The following is a 19618-nucleotide window of genomic DNA, read 5'->3' as shown; positions in this document are numbered from 1 at the left end:
ATATGTATGTAAATGAACCCAGCTGGTCTTATTTCGCTTATGACGTACATTTAAACGCAACGACTGGCTTCATTGGGTTCTGTCAATCAAAAGACAACCTGTTAAAAGTTTATGAGGAAACTTTATTCTTTACAAACGCCATTTGCTGAAACCATTAACAACATCATTACTATCACAGGCAGATATCAAGCGATCAACCAGAGACTGGTTTTATCGTGCACAATGGCAAATATAAGTGCTGCCTCATCAACGGTAACAATTAAACATCGTAAACAATTTACGATGATTTTACGATGCAAGGAACTTCAAAGCAAAAAAAAGTCGATCGTCAAGGCTGTTAAATTGATTTATTCCCATTGGTGAAATGGAAACACTCAAACGACCGCGAGTAATAAAAGACAATCCAAGTGTCACCACTTCTGAGGCTGAACAAAGGCGTAGATAGATAATCATATTTTAACGTCTTTGGAGTATTTAAACTTATTTAGCGCTGAAAAAGTGGTCTCTTTTAATGCATAGGAAAAATTGGCCTATACAGTCATACATGTCGATCCATAAGGTTTTTTTGGTATTTTTGCTTCAATGCTCTCAAGGTGTTTCTTTTTTAGTTAAATCCTTATCTAGGCTGAGTCCTTGTTCCTTTTCGTTATGAAATATTGTAAGATGGGTTTAAAAAGTATTAAGAGAAATCATACATGTCTTCAGGTATGAAAATAAAATATCCAAACCGTTATTTCTTACATCAAACTATCAGAATTATACTATACTAAGCTGAATCACTAATGTGAACATGCATCGAAGCCATGCCTCAAGAGCACAAATCTAGGAACCAGAAAACAATTCACTCTGAAAATTTGATCGATTGGACACCACCAGTCAGTGACCAATCGATCAAGTTTTCAGCATAACCAGTAGTCTGGTTCTCCAGATTTGTGCTCTTGAAGATTTGATATTTGGCTTCAATTCATCTTCGTCTTATATATCGATTACATAGAATACATATATCTAAAATTTCTTTGTTAAACAGCATGCAAAATTTATAGTCATGAAGCCATAAGATTTGCGAAACTGATTTCCAGATTGTGAAACCTGCAAAAAGTGTAGTGTTGTCGATTCCGCCTTATACTTATGGCTGAAAGTTGTGCTTCTAACTAGCTATAAAAAATGTCGCTCAACCACTAATTTAGTTCGTTTTGCTTTTCTTTTCTTCTTACAGATCATAGTCTATCGGTGAAATGTGCAGTCGGCGCCAACGGACAGGCAAAACTGACCTTCTAAAGTGTCCAAGAAAAGCACCAACGTTGTAACAGTCAGGTTGCCATTAATTAAGCAAGTGAACACGTTCTCCCATTGGCAAAAGCTCTGACGGACACGAGAACTGACATACAGATGCACACACCGGCCATTCACCGTAGGCCCATGAAACCGACCGGAGTATTTTAAGGACCACATTAGCTAATAAATGCAATCTCTAATTAGCCAGATAATCAAACACCGCACAGCAGCGCTACTGACAATGCACCGAGTGTGAAACGGAGTCAATTGAGCCCCACAGGGAAGGCGTACTCAAATGCCCCAAAAGCCTAGAGGCATTATATAGAGAATAGTGTACTCAAATATACGTAGCAGGAAAACCTATAAAGTATCGCAGAAAAGCACAAGCATGACGACGACCAAGACGAAGGAAACCGGCAGCAGATCGGTAGCGATGCTGAGGAGGCACCTGCACCCATATCTGATCGTCCTTTTAGTGTTAGTTAGCTGCTGTTTAGATAGGATTGACAGTTGGACACCAGACGTCCTGACCAAGTCATACATTACATACGGTAAGTGGGTTTTATGCATCTACCCCTTTCAATGCATTCATGCAGGTGATCTCACTTCATTTTACAACCCGATGCGTACCCCCATAGGGTGCGTCTAATTAGGAAGTGGTCGTGTGGCTTCCCCAAGCTGATATTTGATACGTTTTTCTCGAATTTTTATTATCCCACATGATCCGCATAATGACTTCCGATTCTTGTACTACTTGCTGACGGCTACCAGAAACATTATTTTATGACCCTTCTCGTTGGATGAGCACTTCCGCACGCCGACTTTGATCGATGCTATACGGCTTCAGTAGGGCTAAAACTTATTTTGCAGGGCAAATATGCTGCAATTTTCAAGCCTCCAACGAAAAATGGACATGTGTTACTTTGGAATCGTAAAAAATATTGACAACTAGGGAAAGTGTACCAGTTATGGCCATAGTGGTTCCCTATTTGGCCATACGTGTCTTCTCGAAAACTTTCACATTTCGAACATTTTTAAATGTTTCAGCATCAAGATATATTCGATGTCAAACTGCTTAAACATACAGAATGATCAAAAATTTGAAGATAATCAAATTATCATGTATGGCGAAATAGGGAACCATTATGTCCATAACTGGTACACCTACCCTAATAACAATTTTATGACTACATCGAACAGCGAATGTATTACTTGCAATTATAGATTGGATTATAAAAACCTCTGCAATTACATATGTACATGGTTTTTAATGATTTAATAATGCTAATCGCTGAACGAGCCTTCCTTAGCCGATTGGTTAGAGTCCGCGGCTACAAAGTCAAAGCCATGCTGAAGGTGTCTGATATCGATTTCCAGTAGGTCCAGGATCTTATCGTAATGGAAATTTCCTTGACTTCCTTGGGTATAGAGCATCATCGTACCTGCCACACGATATACGAATGCGAAAATAGCAACTTTGGCAAAGAAAGTTCTCAGTTAATAACTGTGGAAGTGCTCATAAGAACACCAAGCTAAGAAGCAGGCTCTGTTCCAGTGAGGACGTAATGCCAAGAAGAAGAAGAAGAACTATTTTAGAAATTGCATTAGAAACAGTCACATAGATTTGAAGACATAATGTTTCCATAGGCGTGGAGTGAAGAACTAGCCAAATGTATTAAAATTATATTGATAATCAAAGGTCCATCGAGTTAGGGAGGCATCGAGTTACAGAACACAAGATCAGTGCAAATGCGATCTAATGGACCATCGAGTTAGACATAAAAACCCACTTTTACTATATTGCCCATAAAAGCATAATTGTCCCATATTGATTTTCGAACCAACGTCTTTTTTCATCGCAACAAGCATGTTATAATATGTACTTTACTGGTTATATAAAAATTCACACACTTTGTTTGAAAATGTTATGGAAAAATATGAAGTTAGCGTAGTCCTATATTGAAAAACAAAGGCAGTACAGTCTGTATATGAACTTTACATTCCAATACCAACGGCAAAAGTTGAATTATGTTCAAGTTTATATTTTTTGCTGATCAAAAGCAGCAAAATGAATAATCTGTGCGGTGCTGCCAAATGTATATGGCATGCAAAACTGTACTACAAAATTATAAACATTTGTATGAGAAAGCAAATTTCAAACTTTGAGAATTATTTTCTCAATGCTTATTTTTTTCCATATGGGACACTTATGCCTTTATGGGCAGTATGGTTCTTTGACTCCATATCGAGATACGAAATATCGAGTAAGGGAGAGTTTTCTGTATAGTAGGCTGTATAACATAACTATTTGTGTGTAAGTAATGGCAGTGTTTGCAATTTCTCATCGTAATAGGCAAAACAGCCAATCTGTCATGAAACGGCTTACTTTCCTGCACTTGAAGTATGCAGTGCGGAAATAGTCAATACGTAACTGAAACCAGTGCTGTAATTATTAAACACGCAACGCTTTCTCATTACGCAACTGTTTTGGGTTGCGTAATGAATCATAACACAACATTTCTGAATTTGTAACCATTCTGCAACTTGTTCCGTAAACTACTATTACACAACATGTTGCATAAAGATTATTTTTATACACTAGTCGTACATTTATCCAACGAGGCTTACCGAGATTGATGATTACGACGAGCGCTGTAAAAATCGAGTTCTGCACTGACTTGCGCACAACATTTTTTTCAATTTCTTAAAAGTCTTCTTGAGAATATCAGAAATCAATACAGGTTTGTTTTCACAACCCCGAATACAAATTCTTCGTTGTGTACCAAAGCTAATGATTTAAAATTTCAATTCAATTTCGACCTCATATTTAATTTTGGCAGTTATTCACATAATGTTTTTTAATTTTAATAGAATTACTTGATATAATATATATATATATATATATATATATATATATATATATATATATATATATATATATATATATATTTATATATATATATATATATATATATATATATATATATATATATATATATATATATATATATATATATATATATATATATATATATATATATATATATATATATATATATATATATATATATATATATATATATATATATATATATATATATATATATATATATATATATATATATATATATATATATATATATATATATATATATATATATATATATAAATTATGCCGTGATATCTCGCGGTATTATAAAAAAATAACTTTATTACACTTTGTTCACTATATTATGACTCTTCACTTCAGACTGAGTTCGATTTACAATTGACAAGGCCTTTTATTAATTCTAACTAACTATAACCTAGCTCACTCAGCAAAACCAATATCGTTCGATGCGTTGTCTACCTTTGGTCGTCCACGTTGAGTTGGTCGGTCGTCGTGCTGGATCTGCAGTTTCGGTGCATCCGTTGGTTTGGCCATGGCCGTTGCTATGTCGCCCCGGGTCTGCCACTGTTGCTATGCGTAGCCGTCGACGTAGATGTACCGTCGGCGTGCGTCTTGGTCGATGTATTGGTACTGCCCAGTAGGGTGTTCCATAACTCCTCCCCCTAGGATTGTCGATCGTCCTCGGTCGACTAACGGGTAGGCTTGTTGCTGGAAGATTGACAAATCGTATCGCTTCCGGTATACCTTCTGTTGCCTTTCCTTCTGCATTCTCGGGATCATCTAGAGGTTTCTCAGAGGTAATCTTCACAAGATTGTCGTTCTTCTTTCTAATTATTGCTGTTAGGAAGAGAAGACTTACTATGATTATGATAAATACTGTACCTCCAATTATGGTATTTCTCCGGTACTGTTGGGTTGTTAATCGGATCTCTTCTAGGTATTGAAGGTTATCAATACTAATGGTATCCATTTGGTCATACGGGTTGTTGACTGTTTCGGGTTTCCTATTGTACGTTGGTACAATGTATTCCTCTTTGGGCTCAAAGTGTTCCTCTCTGTGAAATGTGTAGTTGAGGATGTTTATGGTGCAGTTACCCGTTTCTATGATAATGGGTTCTGCTACTATTCTGGAGTTGCCGCAAGAGCTGGAAACCTGTAAGTTGGTGTGTGTATCTACCAATATTATACCTCTCATGATCTCCTTTATCCAGGTTTTTCGTTCTGTCTTCTTCATAACGCATTTTGGCTTTTGATGTGTTAGGATCCTGTAAATGCACTCGTCCTCTAATGGCATAGTTTCTTCGCAGATTTTGCATATCTTCTGTTGTGGGATCACGCGATTTTGTCGTTTGGCTACCAGTTGTATATCCGTGTCGATTGTTGTTTGGTTGATGCTGACGGGTTGAATTCTGAGTAGGTCGTAGGGGTTGACTTCCAGTATTGGGATCTTCACCAGTATGACGATATGGTTTTTGCTGATTGTTAAGCTCCCTGCGCTATACTGAAAGATTTCGTCTATTGTTGTTAAAACCAAGTTTTGTTCTACCAATCTATTGAAAATATATCTTTTGTCCTCGAAAGAAAGTATGTTTTTATTTAAAAGGTCTTGTTTAGAAAATTCTACCTGTTCTTCTAAATCTTCCAGAGCGTGAATAAGTAAATCTGTGCTAAATATAAGATTTATCTGTTCCAAAGTGGTATCTTCTCTTAATGTATTGTTAATTAATGATATTTGAGAGCTAATCTTCCTGATGATGTCTGTTATATTATTGATCCTGTTCTGAAAGTCTGTATTGATTTTAATTTGCTTTCTTTGATTTATAGTGAGTTTATTTTCATGGTTTTCTAGGGTTCCTAAACTTTGATGTATAATTTGTAAATCTTCATGATCTGGGTTTCCTGCTATATATTTAACTACTGTTCCTAATGCGTTTATCAAGCCGCGTCTTTGTCTGTGAGGCTGAAGGCCTTTTAATTTTTCCCTAGCTTTATCTATTTTACTTAACAATGTTTCATGTAGGTGGTCCCTGGTTTTGAAAGACAATGCTATTTTTTCTATGTGATTGAGGTTTATCTCTATTGATTCTAAACTAATCTTTTTAACAATTCTTTCATAACCTAGTTTAATCCTGACTGTATCAATTTTGAAAGCTATCAACCCGTTCTCATTATTCACGTCTCTGTAGATTGTTGCCAAGCTATTATTGATTAGTAGAAAACTGTGAATTAAAGAAAAAAGAAATCGTTTTAATTACTTTTTTATTCTGTTCTTGTGGATTTTTACATTGTTAGTATCTTCGAATGTAAGTTCGTTATTTGATTTAACTTCGACGGATTTATATGGGTCTTTGTCTTTGGTCAGTCTTTGGGTGTTTTTCACCCATATTTTATCGTTGGGTCGTACGTCATGTGGTTGTCGTTTGTCTTTGTTTTTGTCAATGTACTTTTGTCTGTTTTTAGCAAGTTGTACCTTAACTGCTGATTGCAAGTTGTCAGCTGCATCCTGCAGTTCTTGTACATTCGGCGAGTTTGAATAGTTAAATATGATTTCTCTGGGTTTTCGTTTTGTTGCAGTGTGTATTGTATTATTATAAATGTCAGTCAGTAAGTTCAACATCTCGACAATTGGTTTTCTTGGGAATTTAGGTGTAAGGGTTCTATAGAGCTCAATGATTGTTGAATGGAATCTCTCTACTATCCCATTGGACTGAGAGTTACTGGCATGGTGTAAAGTAATGCCGAGATCATTCAAAAATCCTTGAAAGTCTATAGAAGTGAATGAAGGTTCTTGGTCACAGATAATCGTCTGAGGTCTTCCGAAAATTCTTATGTGTTCGCTAACTGCCCTCTTCATGTCCACTATTGTTCTCGTTTCCAAGGGGATTATGTTAGCAAATTTGGAAAAAGAGTCGACTATCGTCATCCATTTAAGTCCTTTCATAAAGAACACATCGATGTGAACCCGTTCGAACGGTTTCTCACCTTGGATACTTTTTCGAATTAGCTGTGGTGGCTTCCTGTCGTATTTACTCTTTTTACAGGTCTCACAGCTTTCGACCAGAGTTCTTACCTTTCGATCCAGTTGTGGGAAATAATACCTTGTAAGGATTTGTGCCTTGTTTTCTTTTATACCACGATGAGCATATTCATGGGTAGCTTTTACCAGATCATCTTGTTCCTTTTCCACTCTTACATCCTCTAAAAGTATCTCTGAAATGAAAATCTTGTACGTACGATTAGCTTCGAAGTGTTTTTTATATGTCTCTTGTACTAGTTGCCTCAATTCTATTGGGACTCTCAAGCAGTTTGTTCCTCTAGGGTTGAGATATCGTTTGAAAATATTCACGATGTCTATTTCCGTATATAACGGTCTAAGAATTGTAATACGACGACGATTTGGAAAGATTGCTTCTGATACTTCGGATTCAATCCGACAAATTTTCAAGATGAGTTGGGTTTTGAATGCGTTGATAGGCTTCTCTGTGCACCAAATGTAGTAATCATCACTTGAATCTGCAGAGTGCACGGTAGCGCCATCGCTCTCTGATTCATTGTTGTTTATTTCTACCTGGACATTGGCGTTCACTTCTCCAGGTTTAATTCTGGACAACGCGTCTGCTACTACATTATTAATGCCAGGTTTATAAATCAACTCGTAGTCGTACCCTTCGAGTTCTAGTTTCCCTCTGAAAATTCTTTTATTTGTGTTGGTTAGTGTATAGGTCAGCGGCTGATGATCCGTGATTAGTTTGAATCTTCGGCCCCATAAGTAATGTTCAAAATGCTTGACCGCCCAATACATTGCTAGAAATTCTTTTTCGGTCGTTGAATAGTTTTCTTCGGTTCTATTCAATGTCCTAGAAGCAAATGCGACTGGTTGATCTTTCCCGATAGGCCCTTGTGATAGAACGGCCCCGATCGCGAAGTCACTTGCGTCAGTGGTCAAGATGAACTCTTTAGAAAAATCCGGGTAAATAAGTACGGGGTCTCTCATGAGAACCTCTTTGCATTTGTTGAAACATGTTTCTATTTCCTTAGTCATTACGAACTCTTGATCTTTTCTCAGAAGAGAGGTTAGTGGTTTAACTAGCCTAGCAAAATCTTTAATGAATCTTCTGTAGTAGCCTAAGATTCCAAGAAATTGTCTCACCTCTTTTTCTGTCTTCGGCAATGGCCATTGTTTTATTGTTTCAATTTTGTCTTGATTAGGTCTTACGCCCTCTTCGGAAACGGTATGTCCCAAGAATTGAACTTCCTTTCTGAAGAATTCGCATTTGTCAAGTTGAATCTTCAGATTTGCTGCTTTAAGTTTATTCAGGACTCTATTCAGGTCAATTTTGTGTTGTTCGAGTGATGGAGAAAATATAATTATGTCGTCCATGTATACTAGGCAACATATTCCAATTTCCTCTCTAAGCACACAGTCCATAACACGCTGAAAGGTCGCCGGAGCGTTTTTCAGCCCGAATGGCATGCGGGTGAACTCGTACTTTCCTGAGTTTATAGAAAATGCTGTTTTTTCGATGTCCTCATCATCCAGTTGGATTTGATGGAAACCTGAAACAAGATCTATAGTCGAGAAGTAGCAGGTTCTGCCTAGTTTATCGAGAATTTCGGTAATTTCTGGTATAGGATATCGGTCACTTATTGTTTTCTCATTGAGCTTTCGATAATCTATAACTAATCTGAACTTCTTTTGACCCGAAGCGTCTGGCTTTTTGGGCACTACCCAGACGGGTGATGTGTAAGGCGATATAGACTCTCTTACAATGCCGTCTTCTAGTAGCTTATCTACCTGTTTCCGCACTATTTCTTCAAATACTTTGGGGTATTTGTATGATTTAGTGTGAATGGGAATGTTATCTGTAGTTCTTATTTTGTGTTTTATCTTATGTGTGAATGTGAGTTTGTCATCCTCACAGAATAATACTTCCTTATTCTTGTTGATAACTTCCTCGAGAGCTGAGTTTTCCTTTTCATTTAAGTGGTCGTTCCTAATATTGTATATCTTTGTTTTATTTTTCAAAGGTATTTTTTCAATTTCGTAATAATCTTTTTCCATATTCCAATTCATTAACATTGATCTCCAACGGGCGTTCGTAATTGTCCCTTCGTATAGCCATAATGGCTTTACCTTTTTTTTGCCTCATATAGCCCCGGTAAAATTGTAAAGTGTTGCATGTTGATTTCCTTTTCTATTATAAATGATCCCTTTTCTTTAACTGGAATTTTAACCATTTGGAACTCGTGCTCTGTGAGGTTTATCTTGTGCTCGTCTGGTATCATTTTTTTCATTTTGATGATCTTTCTACCGATTTTTAGGGTATTGTTTGCTGTATTAAGGACAGCTCTTAGGTCACGAAGTGTTTCATAGCCGACTAGGCCGTCGAAAAGCTTATGAAATTTGAATATGAAAAATTTTAATTTCTTCTTTATTCCAAAAATATCTATTGAAGCTGATTTGTTTATGGTATGTTTTCCTGATAAATTTGTTATAGTGGAAGTTGGCTCATTTTTGCAGTTTTCTATATTGACATGCGCTGGTGAGATATAGTTTTTATTTGCACCGGTGTCAACTAAAAACTTTAACTCGCCCTTCGTTGTCATGATCGATATGTATGGTAAGAAGTTGGAAGTTTCTATCATTTTTCTGGTTTTCCTCTTTGAACAAGATGAAAATTTATCTCGTCCGAATTGAAACATTCGTCATCGTCAGAATCGAGTAAAGAATCTTCCATCGTTTCATTTGTAGTTTCGTCTTCTTGATTCGCTTCAAATTCCTTTCGTTGCTGTGTGTGGCTATTCATTTGCATTTTTGATACGTGGGTTCGCATTGATGCGTCCTCGTCTGTCGCAGGCTTGATCTTGAATTTGCCGGAATTTTGTTTGTGATACCCTGGCTGTTGGAAATTGTTGCTCGGGGTGCCACTTTTGTTATATTGGTATTTGGGGTTTGAATTTGGCCCAACGGTATTTGCTGGTTGTTGATAATTACTAGCAAAATTTCCGTTTTTGATATTGTGACCCTTGTAGTTCTCTGACAATTGCCGAGTTTCCATTCTTTGCCGGAATGAAGCGTTGGAGTGTTGTATTGTCACCTCATATGCTTCTTCTAAGGTCTTTGGACGGTAACTCCGCACGTACATGGCTAACGTATCGCCATTTAACCCATCAATATACCTAGTTTGAGTCATCAAACTAATCAATTTATTGACCGCGTCTGTAGACCCTTTATATTCGTCCATCTGGGCGGCTGTCGATTTAATTGCAGTATCAATCGATTTGACTTTTTGAAAGTACTCATCCAGTGAACTTTTGCCCTGTTTCACGTAAAATAATGATTGTATGTGAGACGTAATGTCTCGTTTATCTCCAAATGCGTTAAGGAGCACATCTTTAATTTCATCCCATTCGCTGGGATTTCCTGCAGCGATTAAGACCTGTCTGGCCTCTCCAACTATTTTTGATTTTACGAACCTCATAATTTGTTTGTAAGACGGATCTAATTCAAAATCTTCAAATAACTCGAGCGCCTCTTGAGTGTCTTGCACCCATGCAAGCGTCTCTTTTTTATTTCCGTTGAACTCAGGAATGATCTTAATTTGATCCGGGATTTGAAAATTTAAAAATGGATTTTTAGCCTTTTTCTGCAAAGCGTTAATGGTTGCAATCAGGCTGTTCTGATTATTTGTCAGCTGAGCGACTTGCGCCAACAGCTGGTCGGGGGTTATTAACATTTCTGCTGGCTCAGCATTTAGGCTGTTGCCGTTTGCAGCATTAGATTCTGACATCGTTTCGTTTTCGCGTTGCACTTTGCACTGAATTCGTTTGCCTATGTTTTAGGTCTCACTGGTAATTAAATGCTATGACGGTTTTGTGTCCGTTCAATTTTTCGTTTCTTTACCCACAGTGGTTTCACTTATGAGCGCGTTTAATTTGCGAGAATTAGGAAATGATTTATTCGCGTGTTATATTCGCTCCCACTCGAAAAACAATTTCACTCAATATTCGCTTTTAATAATCACTTTTTGAACACTTTTTGTGAAAAATAATGATAGATAATAGTACTTACAAGATGAATATTTCCATCAGGGAGTCCGAAGGTTTGCTGGGGGTAGGTTGCAAGTGGTGGGTTCGTCCTCCTAGTAACCACAAATCCTGAATATGCTCTTCAAGACAGCTTCCGCCGGGTTAACAGGTGTCCTCCGTTGGACGTAGGGTTTCTCCTCTTTGTAAACTTGATGAATTGAAAGCTGATATCCGCTCCGCTAACTCTTCACACACAGTTTAACCACTTTGCTACTTTGACTGCGCCAATTATGCCGTGATATCTCGCGGTATTATAAAAAAATAACTTTATTACACTTTGTTCACTATATTATGACTCTTCACTTCAGACTGAGTTCGATTTACAATTGACAAGGCCTTTTATTAATTCTAACTAACTATAACCTAGCTCACTCAGCAAAACCAATATCGTTCGATGCGTTGTCTACCTTTGGTCGTCCACGTTGAGTTGGTCGGTCGTCGTGCTGGATCTGCAGTTTCGGTGCATCCGTTGGTTTGGCCATGGCCGTTGCTATGTCGCCCCGGGTCTGCCACTGTTGCTATGCGTAGCCGTCGACGTAGATGTACCGTCGGCGTGCGTCTTGGTCGATGTATTGGTACTGCCCAGTAGGGTGTTCCATAACTTATATATATATATATATATATATATATATATATATATATATATATATATATATATATATATATATATATATATATATATATATATATATATATATATATATATATATATATATATTATGTATATATATATATGTATATATATATATTTTTTTTTAATTTTTTTTTTTGATTATATCAAAGCTTCAATGTCACATTTGAACATATATCTTCAGCGGACAAAAAAAGGCTCAAGGAAATCAGCTTGCCAGAATTTCGTTCTGGAGGAGAACCGAACATAAGAACATACTGGAAATGCTTTCCAGAGTTTTATCTGAAAGTGGTGAAATCTTCCAACTGCCATATTCTCGATTCGAAGTCTTCGTCACTTAACTATCTCAAGACCGTATTGAGTCATTATTTTTTCTTTGATTTTCACCAGAAATTACAAAAGAAGTTGTGCGAGATCGCAGCAAGCCACGCACGCGAGTGGATGTGTTTCAAACCAGATATCACGATTCTTCTCGTTTCCACGTATTATTTTTATTCGGCTGGCAAAATTGCAAATCGGCTAAAACCTAAATTTTAATGGATCTAGCATTTATACAATTATAATTACATTGTAGTTCCAACCTTATTGAAATGTATTGTGATATTGTGTGCTTTGTGAAAAACTAACACGGTAAAATATCATTACGGCTAGTGGAACAAATTATAATTCTAGAAAAGCGGATAAAAGTTATACAGTTTCTTATATTTTTGAAAACATGACAAACAATAATTGCCGTTCAAATGGAATATGGCAACGGCAAGTGATAAAGAAGAAGTCACCATTGTATTCGTTGGACAGCAAAGTCCATTTAATGAATTTAGTTAGTTCGTTCCGATACACTCTTTAAATGTGTATGTTTTAAATAAAGACCAGAAGTCGATTGATTCTTTATTATTCAACTAAAATTATTGCAATTACGTCGTCATCGCTTTTAAGAGAGCGAAGAAAGGCGCTTAAGCCAAGACTCTTGAGCCAGGGCACAAGGGAAAAATACCTGTGTCCCATCCCAGGAGAAGCAACTCATGGAGTGTGCATTAACATTCTTAGCAAAGCCACTCCCTTCTTCTTCTTCTTCTTCTTCTTCTCCTTTCTGACGTTACGTCCCCACTGGGACAGAGCCTACATCTCAGCTTAGTGTTCTAATGAGCACTTACACAGTTATTAACTGAGACCTTACTATGCCAATCACCATTTTTGCATGCGTATATCGTGTGGCAGGTACGATGATACTTTATGCCCTGGGAAGTCGAGAAAATTTCCAGCCCGAAAAGATCCTCGACCGGTGGGATTCGAACCCACGACCCTCAGCTTGGTCTTACTGAATAGCTGCGCGTTTACCGCTACGGCTATCTGGGCCCCTTGAGTCACTCCCAACGATTTTATATATCTCCCTAAAATGAGACGGTTGTACGATTGCCCCCGTTTCTTCCATTCTAAATTCAAATATTTGCGTTTATCATATTTTTCAAACGTGGGTAAACTAATCGCCGTAATTTTTTGAATTATCTTCAAACCAAAATCAGCACAGTTGGCCTGGCCATTTTAATATTTGTGACATATCACCGATATGCTGAAAATACTAATGCTGACAAGAAAATACTGGAAGAAATTCCGTTATTTCCAGGATGCTAAGTTTGGACAGAGTAAACAGAGCGATTTGATAACGTGGTTGGGCTTTACTACTTTGGGGGACCCTGATAACGCCCAACAATGAAGCAAAAAATATAATTTTGGACAGTTTTATGCATCTTCAAATCGTTATTTCATAGTCAGCATATAAATATTGACGGTATTCTTTTTTGCAAACAACCTGTATTGAAAATCACGCAATTTTCCACTGTTGGTGTGTAAATTAGAGTTAATCAGGCATACAAGAATATGTAAATATATGCATACAACGGTGCTTTATAGCGTCACCATGCGAATCTCACGCTACGTCTGCAAATATAAAGTATGTCGTGCTTTTCTAGTCAAGTGTGAAAAAATGCAAATTTCCGCTATTATGATTTCTGGCGGTCACACCTGTATCGCAATCTTCGAAGCGAAAACATTTCGAACTCCTAGTATGATAACATTAACCCGCGAATTCGTAGCTTGGAAACAACGCACTCAACAGTGCCCGTAAACGCATAACTGTCGCATAACTTGTCTATCAAAGTTCAAATTCTGCAGAATGGAACAAATTGAATAGAACCTTGGCAAAAGTTATAAGATGTCTGTAAATGTTAACCTTATCTCGATTACTATTGAATTTTGGGTTCGTTTTCCTGAGGTCAGTGAAAACATAAATTTGTGTTCGTTTAGAAAATTGGTGACCAAGTTTCGTGCATGGAAACGAGTGCTTGGCTTGAAAATAATCATATATCTGAGTTCGTATGAGACAGTAATGCATTCATGGGCAGTACACTCTCTGTTGGCTCTTTACAAACACAAAATTTATCACATCGAAGCGCCTGCTAGGTAAGTCTTGAACTAAGGGTCGATACATACGTGCTTACAATAACGATGCGTTACTGCAATGCCATTCTAATCGCAGCGTTAACGTAGCTACATTTGACGCTCATGTGACATCGGCTTTTTACCACATTCCTACAATGAGCCACGCCTGTAAGTCTTAACACACAATCGATAATCTTGGGCATGTATTTACGCCACATAGATATCCACGATATCGATTGCAATCTTATCGCAACCACTTGACAGCTCGAGAAACTTACTTGAGTGTTAAACGCAAACAAGAATGAACTTTTGAGGAAAAGGCTGTGGCGCTGGACAAACAAATATGAAACCAATCGTAGCGCTGAACTTGTTTGCTTTTGGCACCTGACATTGGCGGTTCGATGGTCGGCTGAATGAACGATTGGAAAACGAAGGATTTTAGTCGATGGGTTTGCACCGCATGCAAAAATTTAATGCTATGAAACTTTGAGTATGTTTATGCTTTTAACGGGCGAGCAGTTTACCGCAACCATGAAGCATTATTGTCTGTTTGTCTTCGGTCGTTTACATAGCAATTGACATTCGATGCGGTCGCAATTTGCCCAAGGCGTATGTGCACTTTCTGCGGTCAGGTGAATATTGTTCTCTAGTGTCCAGTGTCTAGTGCTTGTTTAATCAATAAGTGCTTCGACCAACCTTTGTTACTTTAAATCATGGTTCATTCATTTCAATGAACCAACTAGATCAGGTACATTCAGGCCCAAGTTCTTACGAATTCATGGAAAATTTTGTCCATTATCTCAAAGCTCAATGTCTTCTTCTTCTTGGCATTTACGTCCGCACTGGGACTGAGCCTGCTTCTCAGCGTAGTGTTCTTATGAGCACTTCCACGGTTATTAACTGAGAGCTTTCTTTTTCAAAGTTGTTATTTTCGCATTCGTATATCGTGTGACAGGTACGATGATACTCTATGCCCAGGGTAGCAGAGGAAATTTCCTTTGCGAAAAGATCCTGGATCGACCGAGAATCAAACTCAGACACCTGCAGCATGGCTTTGCTTTGTTGGCACGGACGCTAACCACTTTTCCAAGGAAGGCCCCAATGCTTAATGTCCAATTGTACAATTCTGATAAACAAACTAAGTGGACTTCCTTGTGGGTTCAAACACAATTCTTCTGACGTATTGTTCCAAGTGGTACCAAGTCTGCTTCATAGCTTAGCTCATATGTTCCCAAGCTTTCCAGATGCACGACCCAGAATGACTTTTTGCAACTAACCAGAGGAAACAGTAAAAATTTCCTGTAGAATAACGCTATTATTTTCAATTTGAATATTTGACAATTATTTCGTATACATTTTCAAGATAAGTCAAAACTACATCCAATCGACATGGATCAGAATGTTCAACCAGAACCCATTCACTTATTTATACTTTAAATAAAACTTTAATTAATCGTTGAAATGGAAAATATTTTTGCCAACTCATTTAAAATTTCCAACTCAAAATTGAAATCATTTTCTTAGGTACCTATACGCTACTGTTTTTAAAACGGATTGAACGAGTTGATGATCAGTAAATAATCCTATTCAGTTATCGAATTTTCGAAGTCATTGATTGAAATTGAAAAGGAGATTCGGCAATGGCGATGTGGTTCGGAATCGGTCAAATGAAACATCATCTAAGTGAATAAGCGATCCAAAGACTAAGAAAGGAATAAATCGCTTGATCTCCCTAATTTTGTTTTGTCTAAAAATGATTTTTTTACTAGATACCCTCCTTCCCTCACCTCTTATTCAGTCTATTAATTTGTTGAGACACTCGATTCATTCAAATCGTGCGGATAAGAGAACCAGAATGCACAGGTTTATCCCTTCAACATAATGATTTTAGTGCCGCAGGCCAAAACTGCTCGTTGACAGTATATATAAACCAGAGGCGCGTCCACGTTTGAAACCATGGGTAGGACAGACGTTGGCAAATATTTTGTTCACAGTGAAGCTAAGACCAATTTTAACTCTGGACTGAAAATTGAAAGACTCAAACGAAAAAGGGTGTAAGTGACATTTTGGTCGGTTTTGAGTTGAGTTGATGAAAATTTTAAGCATTCTAGAGATATTCTCAGGTGATTTTTTCGCTCAACAGAAAAAATCACACAATTCATAGAAGATTGACTTGTTTTTTTTTGACTCCCATACAACTTGTTTAAATTGAAAAATGCTGAAAAAAAAACATCAAAGTAGATTTTCTTCAAACTTGTTTTTTGTCACTAACAGCTCTTTGCTTCTAACCCCCTGACTTTCATGCCAGTCGTTACCACAAGACTAATGGTGGTAAGCTCCATCGAAATTAATACGCCAATCGCGTATTATCCTCGATTTTACTATAGTAAAATCGAGGATAATACGCGATTGGCGTATTAACTTTGATGGAGCTTACCACCATAAGACAGCTAAATGACTTTACAGGGCTGGTAGTGACTATATTGAAAACTATTTCCGTTAAAACAGCCCAAAAGGAACCAAGAAAACAAAACGAAACCTGAAAGCAGTCAAGAGATGATAGTTTGATTGTTCATTGCATCAGAGCAGACATTCCTCTAAGGTCTAAGACTTCTATTTCAGAATTCATTGTGACATTACGACAAGTATTACTGTATGTGTTTTTTCATGATTTTATCTAGGAATTTCATCAGTAACTTATTCAGGTATTTGCCCAAATGTTCAGATATTGCTCCGAAAATTTAAAAAAAAGTTTTTTAAGTGATAATTTTACAAGGTATTTCTCCACGAATTTTCCTACGGAATTTCTCCTAGAATTTTGTTTGAGACAACTAAAAAAATTAACCAAGATTTTACCAAGGTGAACCACAGACATTAAATGGAATTTCTCCAAAAAATATTTCAAAAATCATCTGATTTGCTTCAATTTTTTATGAATGTTTCTAGAAAGTTCAAACATTTTATCCAGTGATTCATCCATCGATTTCCTTGGGACATCCTCCAAGATTCCCAGTCTTCTAAAAGTCATCCAGAAATTTCTAGGGATTTCCTTTAAAATTGTTTTTCATGTTTATACAAGATTACAAGTAGAGATTTCTTTAAAGATACATACTGCAATTCCTCCAAAGATTCCATCTAAGATTTCGACAGAAATTAACTTAGAAATTCTTTTATATTTTCTCAAATCTTGAATTTTTTTATTAATTCTTTTGGAACGTTTCCAGGGAAATGCCAAGGATTTTTTTTTTTTGAGGAATAAATCCGTGTGGCATTTTCAAAGAAAATTCTAGAATAATCTCTGATAAAACTTGGATAAGTTTTGAAGTCACTCTAATGAACAAGGATCTCTGAAATAACTCCTGAAGTCTTGAGGAATTTCTAGAATATTTTTTTGATAATTTGCTAAAATAAACGAAAATGAATGAATCGAATCTCGGTTTAATTTCGCAGCATTTCCTTGAGAAATTTCTCGAAAAACATTGGACAGAATTTTGTGGGACCTACTGAAATTTATGGATTTATTGGAAAAAAACTGGTGTGAAAATATAAATAAGCTTTTGAAGATTGCATGGGAATTTTTGAGAAATTTTTAAAGTAATTTTCGGTAAAACTGCAGGCGTAATACTTGGATGAAATTTCCTGGAATAAATTCAGGAGAAATGCCGCTAAGCATCCTTTGAAAAAATGAGGAGAAGTGGTAAAGACCCTGAAAGTATTCTTAATAAATGACTATGTTGATTCCTGACGTTTTTCCTCGCGGAATCTGAGACGAAATTCTTGAAGGACCTGTTGAACCCACATAAATCTCTGAATTTTGCTTTAGAGCTTGTACAATTTTGCAACAGAATAAGGCAAAAAGAGACTTAAGAGACCATTTTGGTTGATATAGATACTTTAGAAACCTTCCATTAAAATATAGACTTGCATTAAAATGGATACAAGTCTCTTAAAAGAAACATACTAGTAGTCCTGTTTATAGGATCATTCATTGTTGTCAGTCTTTGGATCAGTTTTTGTTACCATTCATATTAAGTAAATATGAATATCCTTCATATTTATATCCTATTAAAATCAATTTTATTGAACAAATTTGACAAAAGTAGACTAAACTGACCAAATGTTTTATCAAACAGAAACTCCATAAAATATAAAATATTTCGCTGGAATTTCTTCAACAATTTTGAAATAAAAATCTTTCAATAATCGTCGTAATATGCTCTAAGCCTTTTTATGGATGATGCCATAAAATATCAGTAGGAAGTTGATCAAATCAGTTTTCAGGAATTAGCTAAGAACTACTTCTAGCAATTTCTGCGGCGATTCTGAACCAACCAAGAACTTCTAGAGACTGTACTTTGAGAGTTCTATAGAAATTGTTCTGAAAATCATCAAGATGCCATAGAGGATTGCTCCATTTGTTATTCTAACGATCAAAGAATTTTCTTGTAGTAATTCTTACAGTTAGTTTTCCAGGATTTTCGCTAAAGATACTCTCAATCGTTCTTCTCACAAGCCAGAACTTTTGGGGGTCATGCATAAACTATATCACGTTTTACTAGCCAAGAGACTACCATGAAAACCCTTACCGTGTCTTCCATGCTCCATAAGAATAAAAACGACGTTGATCGAGTTTGTATGTATTTTGAAGAGATGATAAATATTTTAATTTATTTTTCATACATTCTGTGGATCTTGTTTTTTTTTTTCGACTCTCCTTTGACTGTCCTACCCAGGTGTTTTTGTGCGTAGTACATGTCCTACCTGTCCTACCCACTTCCCGCGCCACTGATATAAACCAAAATAATTCAATATTTGAAGTCGCAGGTGACTATGATCAATATGATGAGAAATTTTTCAACAGATGACCCTGGATTTTCCAGGAATCATATTTTTTCTTGCAACGCGTAATAACGTCTGCATTTGAAATATATTCGAAATTCTTTGACTATTATTTGACCCCTAAATCCTGATGGGGTCTTCCTTAGCCGAGTGGTTCGAGTCCGCGGCTACATAGCAAAGCCATGCTGAAGGTGTCTGGATTCAATTCCAGGTCAGTCCAGGATCTTTTCGTAATGGAAAGTTTCTTGAATTCCTTGGGCATATTGAATCATCGTACCTGCCACACGATATACGAATGCGAAAATGGCAATTTGGCAAAGAAAGCTCTCAGTTAATAACTGTGGAAGTGCTCATAAGGACACTACGCTCAGAAGCCGGCCCTGTCCCAGTGGGGACGTTGATGCCAAGTAGAAGAAGAAGAAGAAGAAGGGGTCATGGAGAATAATTTAGTCAAT

At 36.8% G+C, this 19618-nt stretch overlaps 1 protein-coding gene and 1 long non-coding RNA gene across 7 annotated transcripts in view; one reads left to right on the top strand and one right to left on the bottom strand.

The window, feature by feature from the left end:
* Positions 1 to 19618, top strand: part of LOC5576976 (semaphorin-1A) — a 330855-nt gene that overhangs the window by 294947 nt on the left and 16290 nt on the right. For all 6 annotated transcript variants that reach the window (XM_021843903.1, XM_021843907.1, XM_021843902.1 and 3 more), the window contains exon 3: positions 1217 to 1826. In XM_021843903.1, the coding sequence (XP_021699595.1) occupies positions 1664 to 1826 (163 nt within the window). In that variant the 5' untranslated portion in view covers positions 1217 to 1663. The remainder of the gene's footprint in view (positions 1 to 1216; positions 1827 to 19618) is intronic.
* On the bottom strand, positions 5123 to 11852 carry LOC110676361. The gene is made up of 2 exons (XR_002500308.1): positions 11238 to 11852; positions 5123 to 7388 (listed from the first exon to the last, which is right to left on the bottom strand). It is a non-coding gene; the product is annotated as an uncharacterized LOC110676361 (long non-coding RNA).

The sequence above is a fragment of the Aedes aegypti genome, chromosome 2 (assembly GCF_002204515.2).
Source record: "Aedes aegypti strain LVP_AGWG chromosome 2, AaegL5.0 Primary Assembly, whole genome shotgun sequence".
Classification (NCBI taxonomy): domain Eukaryota; kingdom Metazoa; phylum Arthropoda; class Insecta; order Diptera; family Culicidae; genus Aedes; species Aedes aegypti.
The sequence above is the reverse complement of the archived record's forward strand: the minus strand, read 5'-3'. Positions and strand labels throughout refer to the sequence as shown.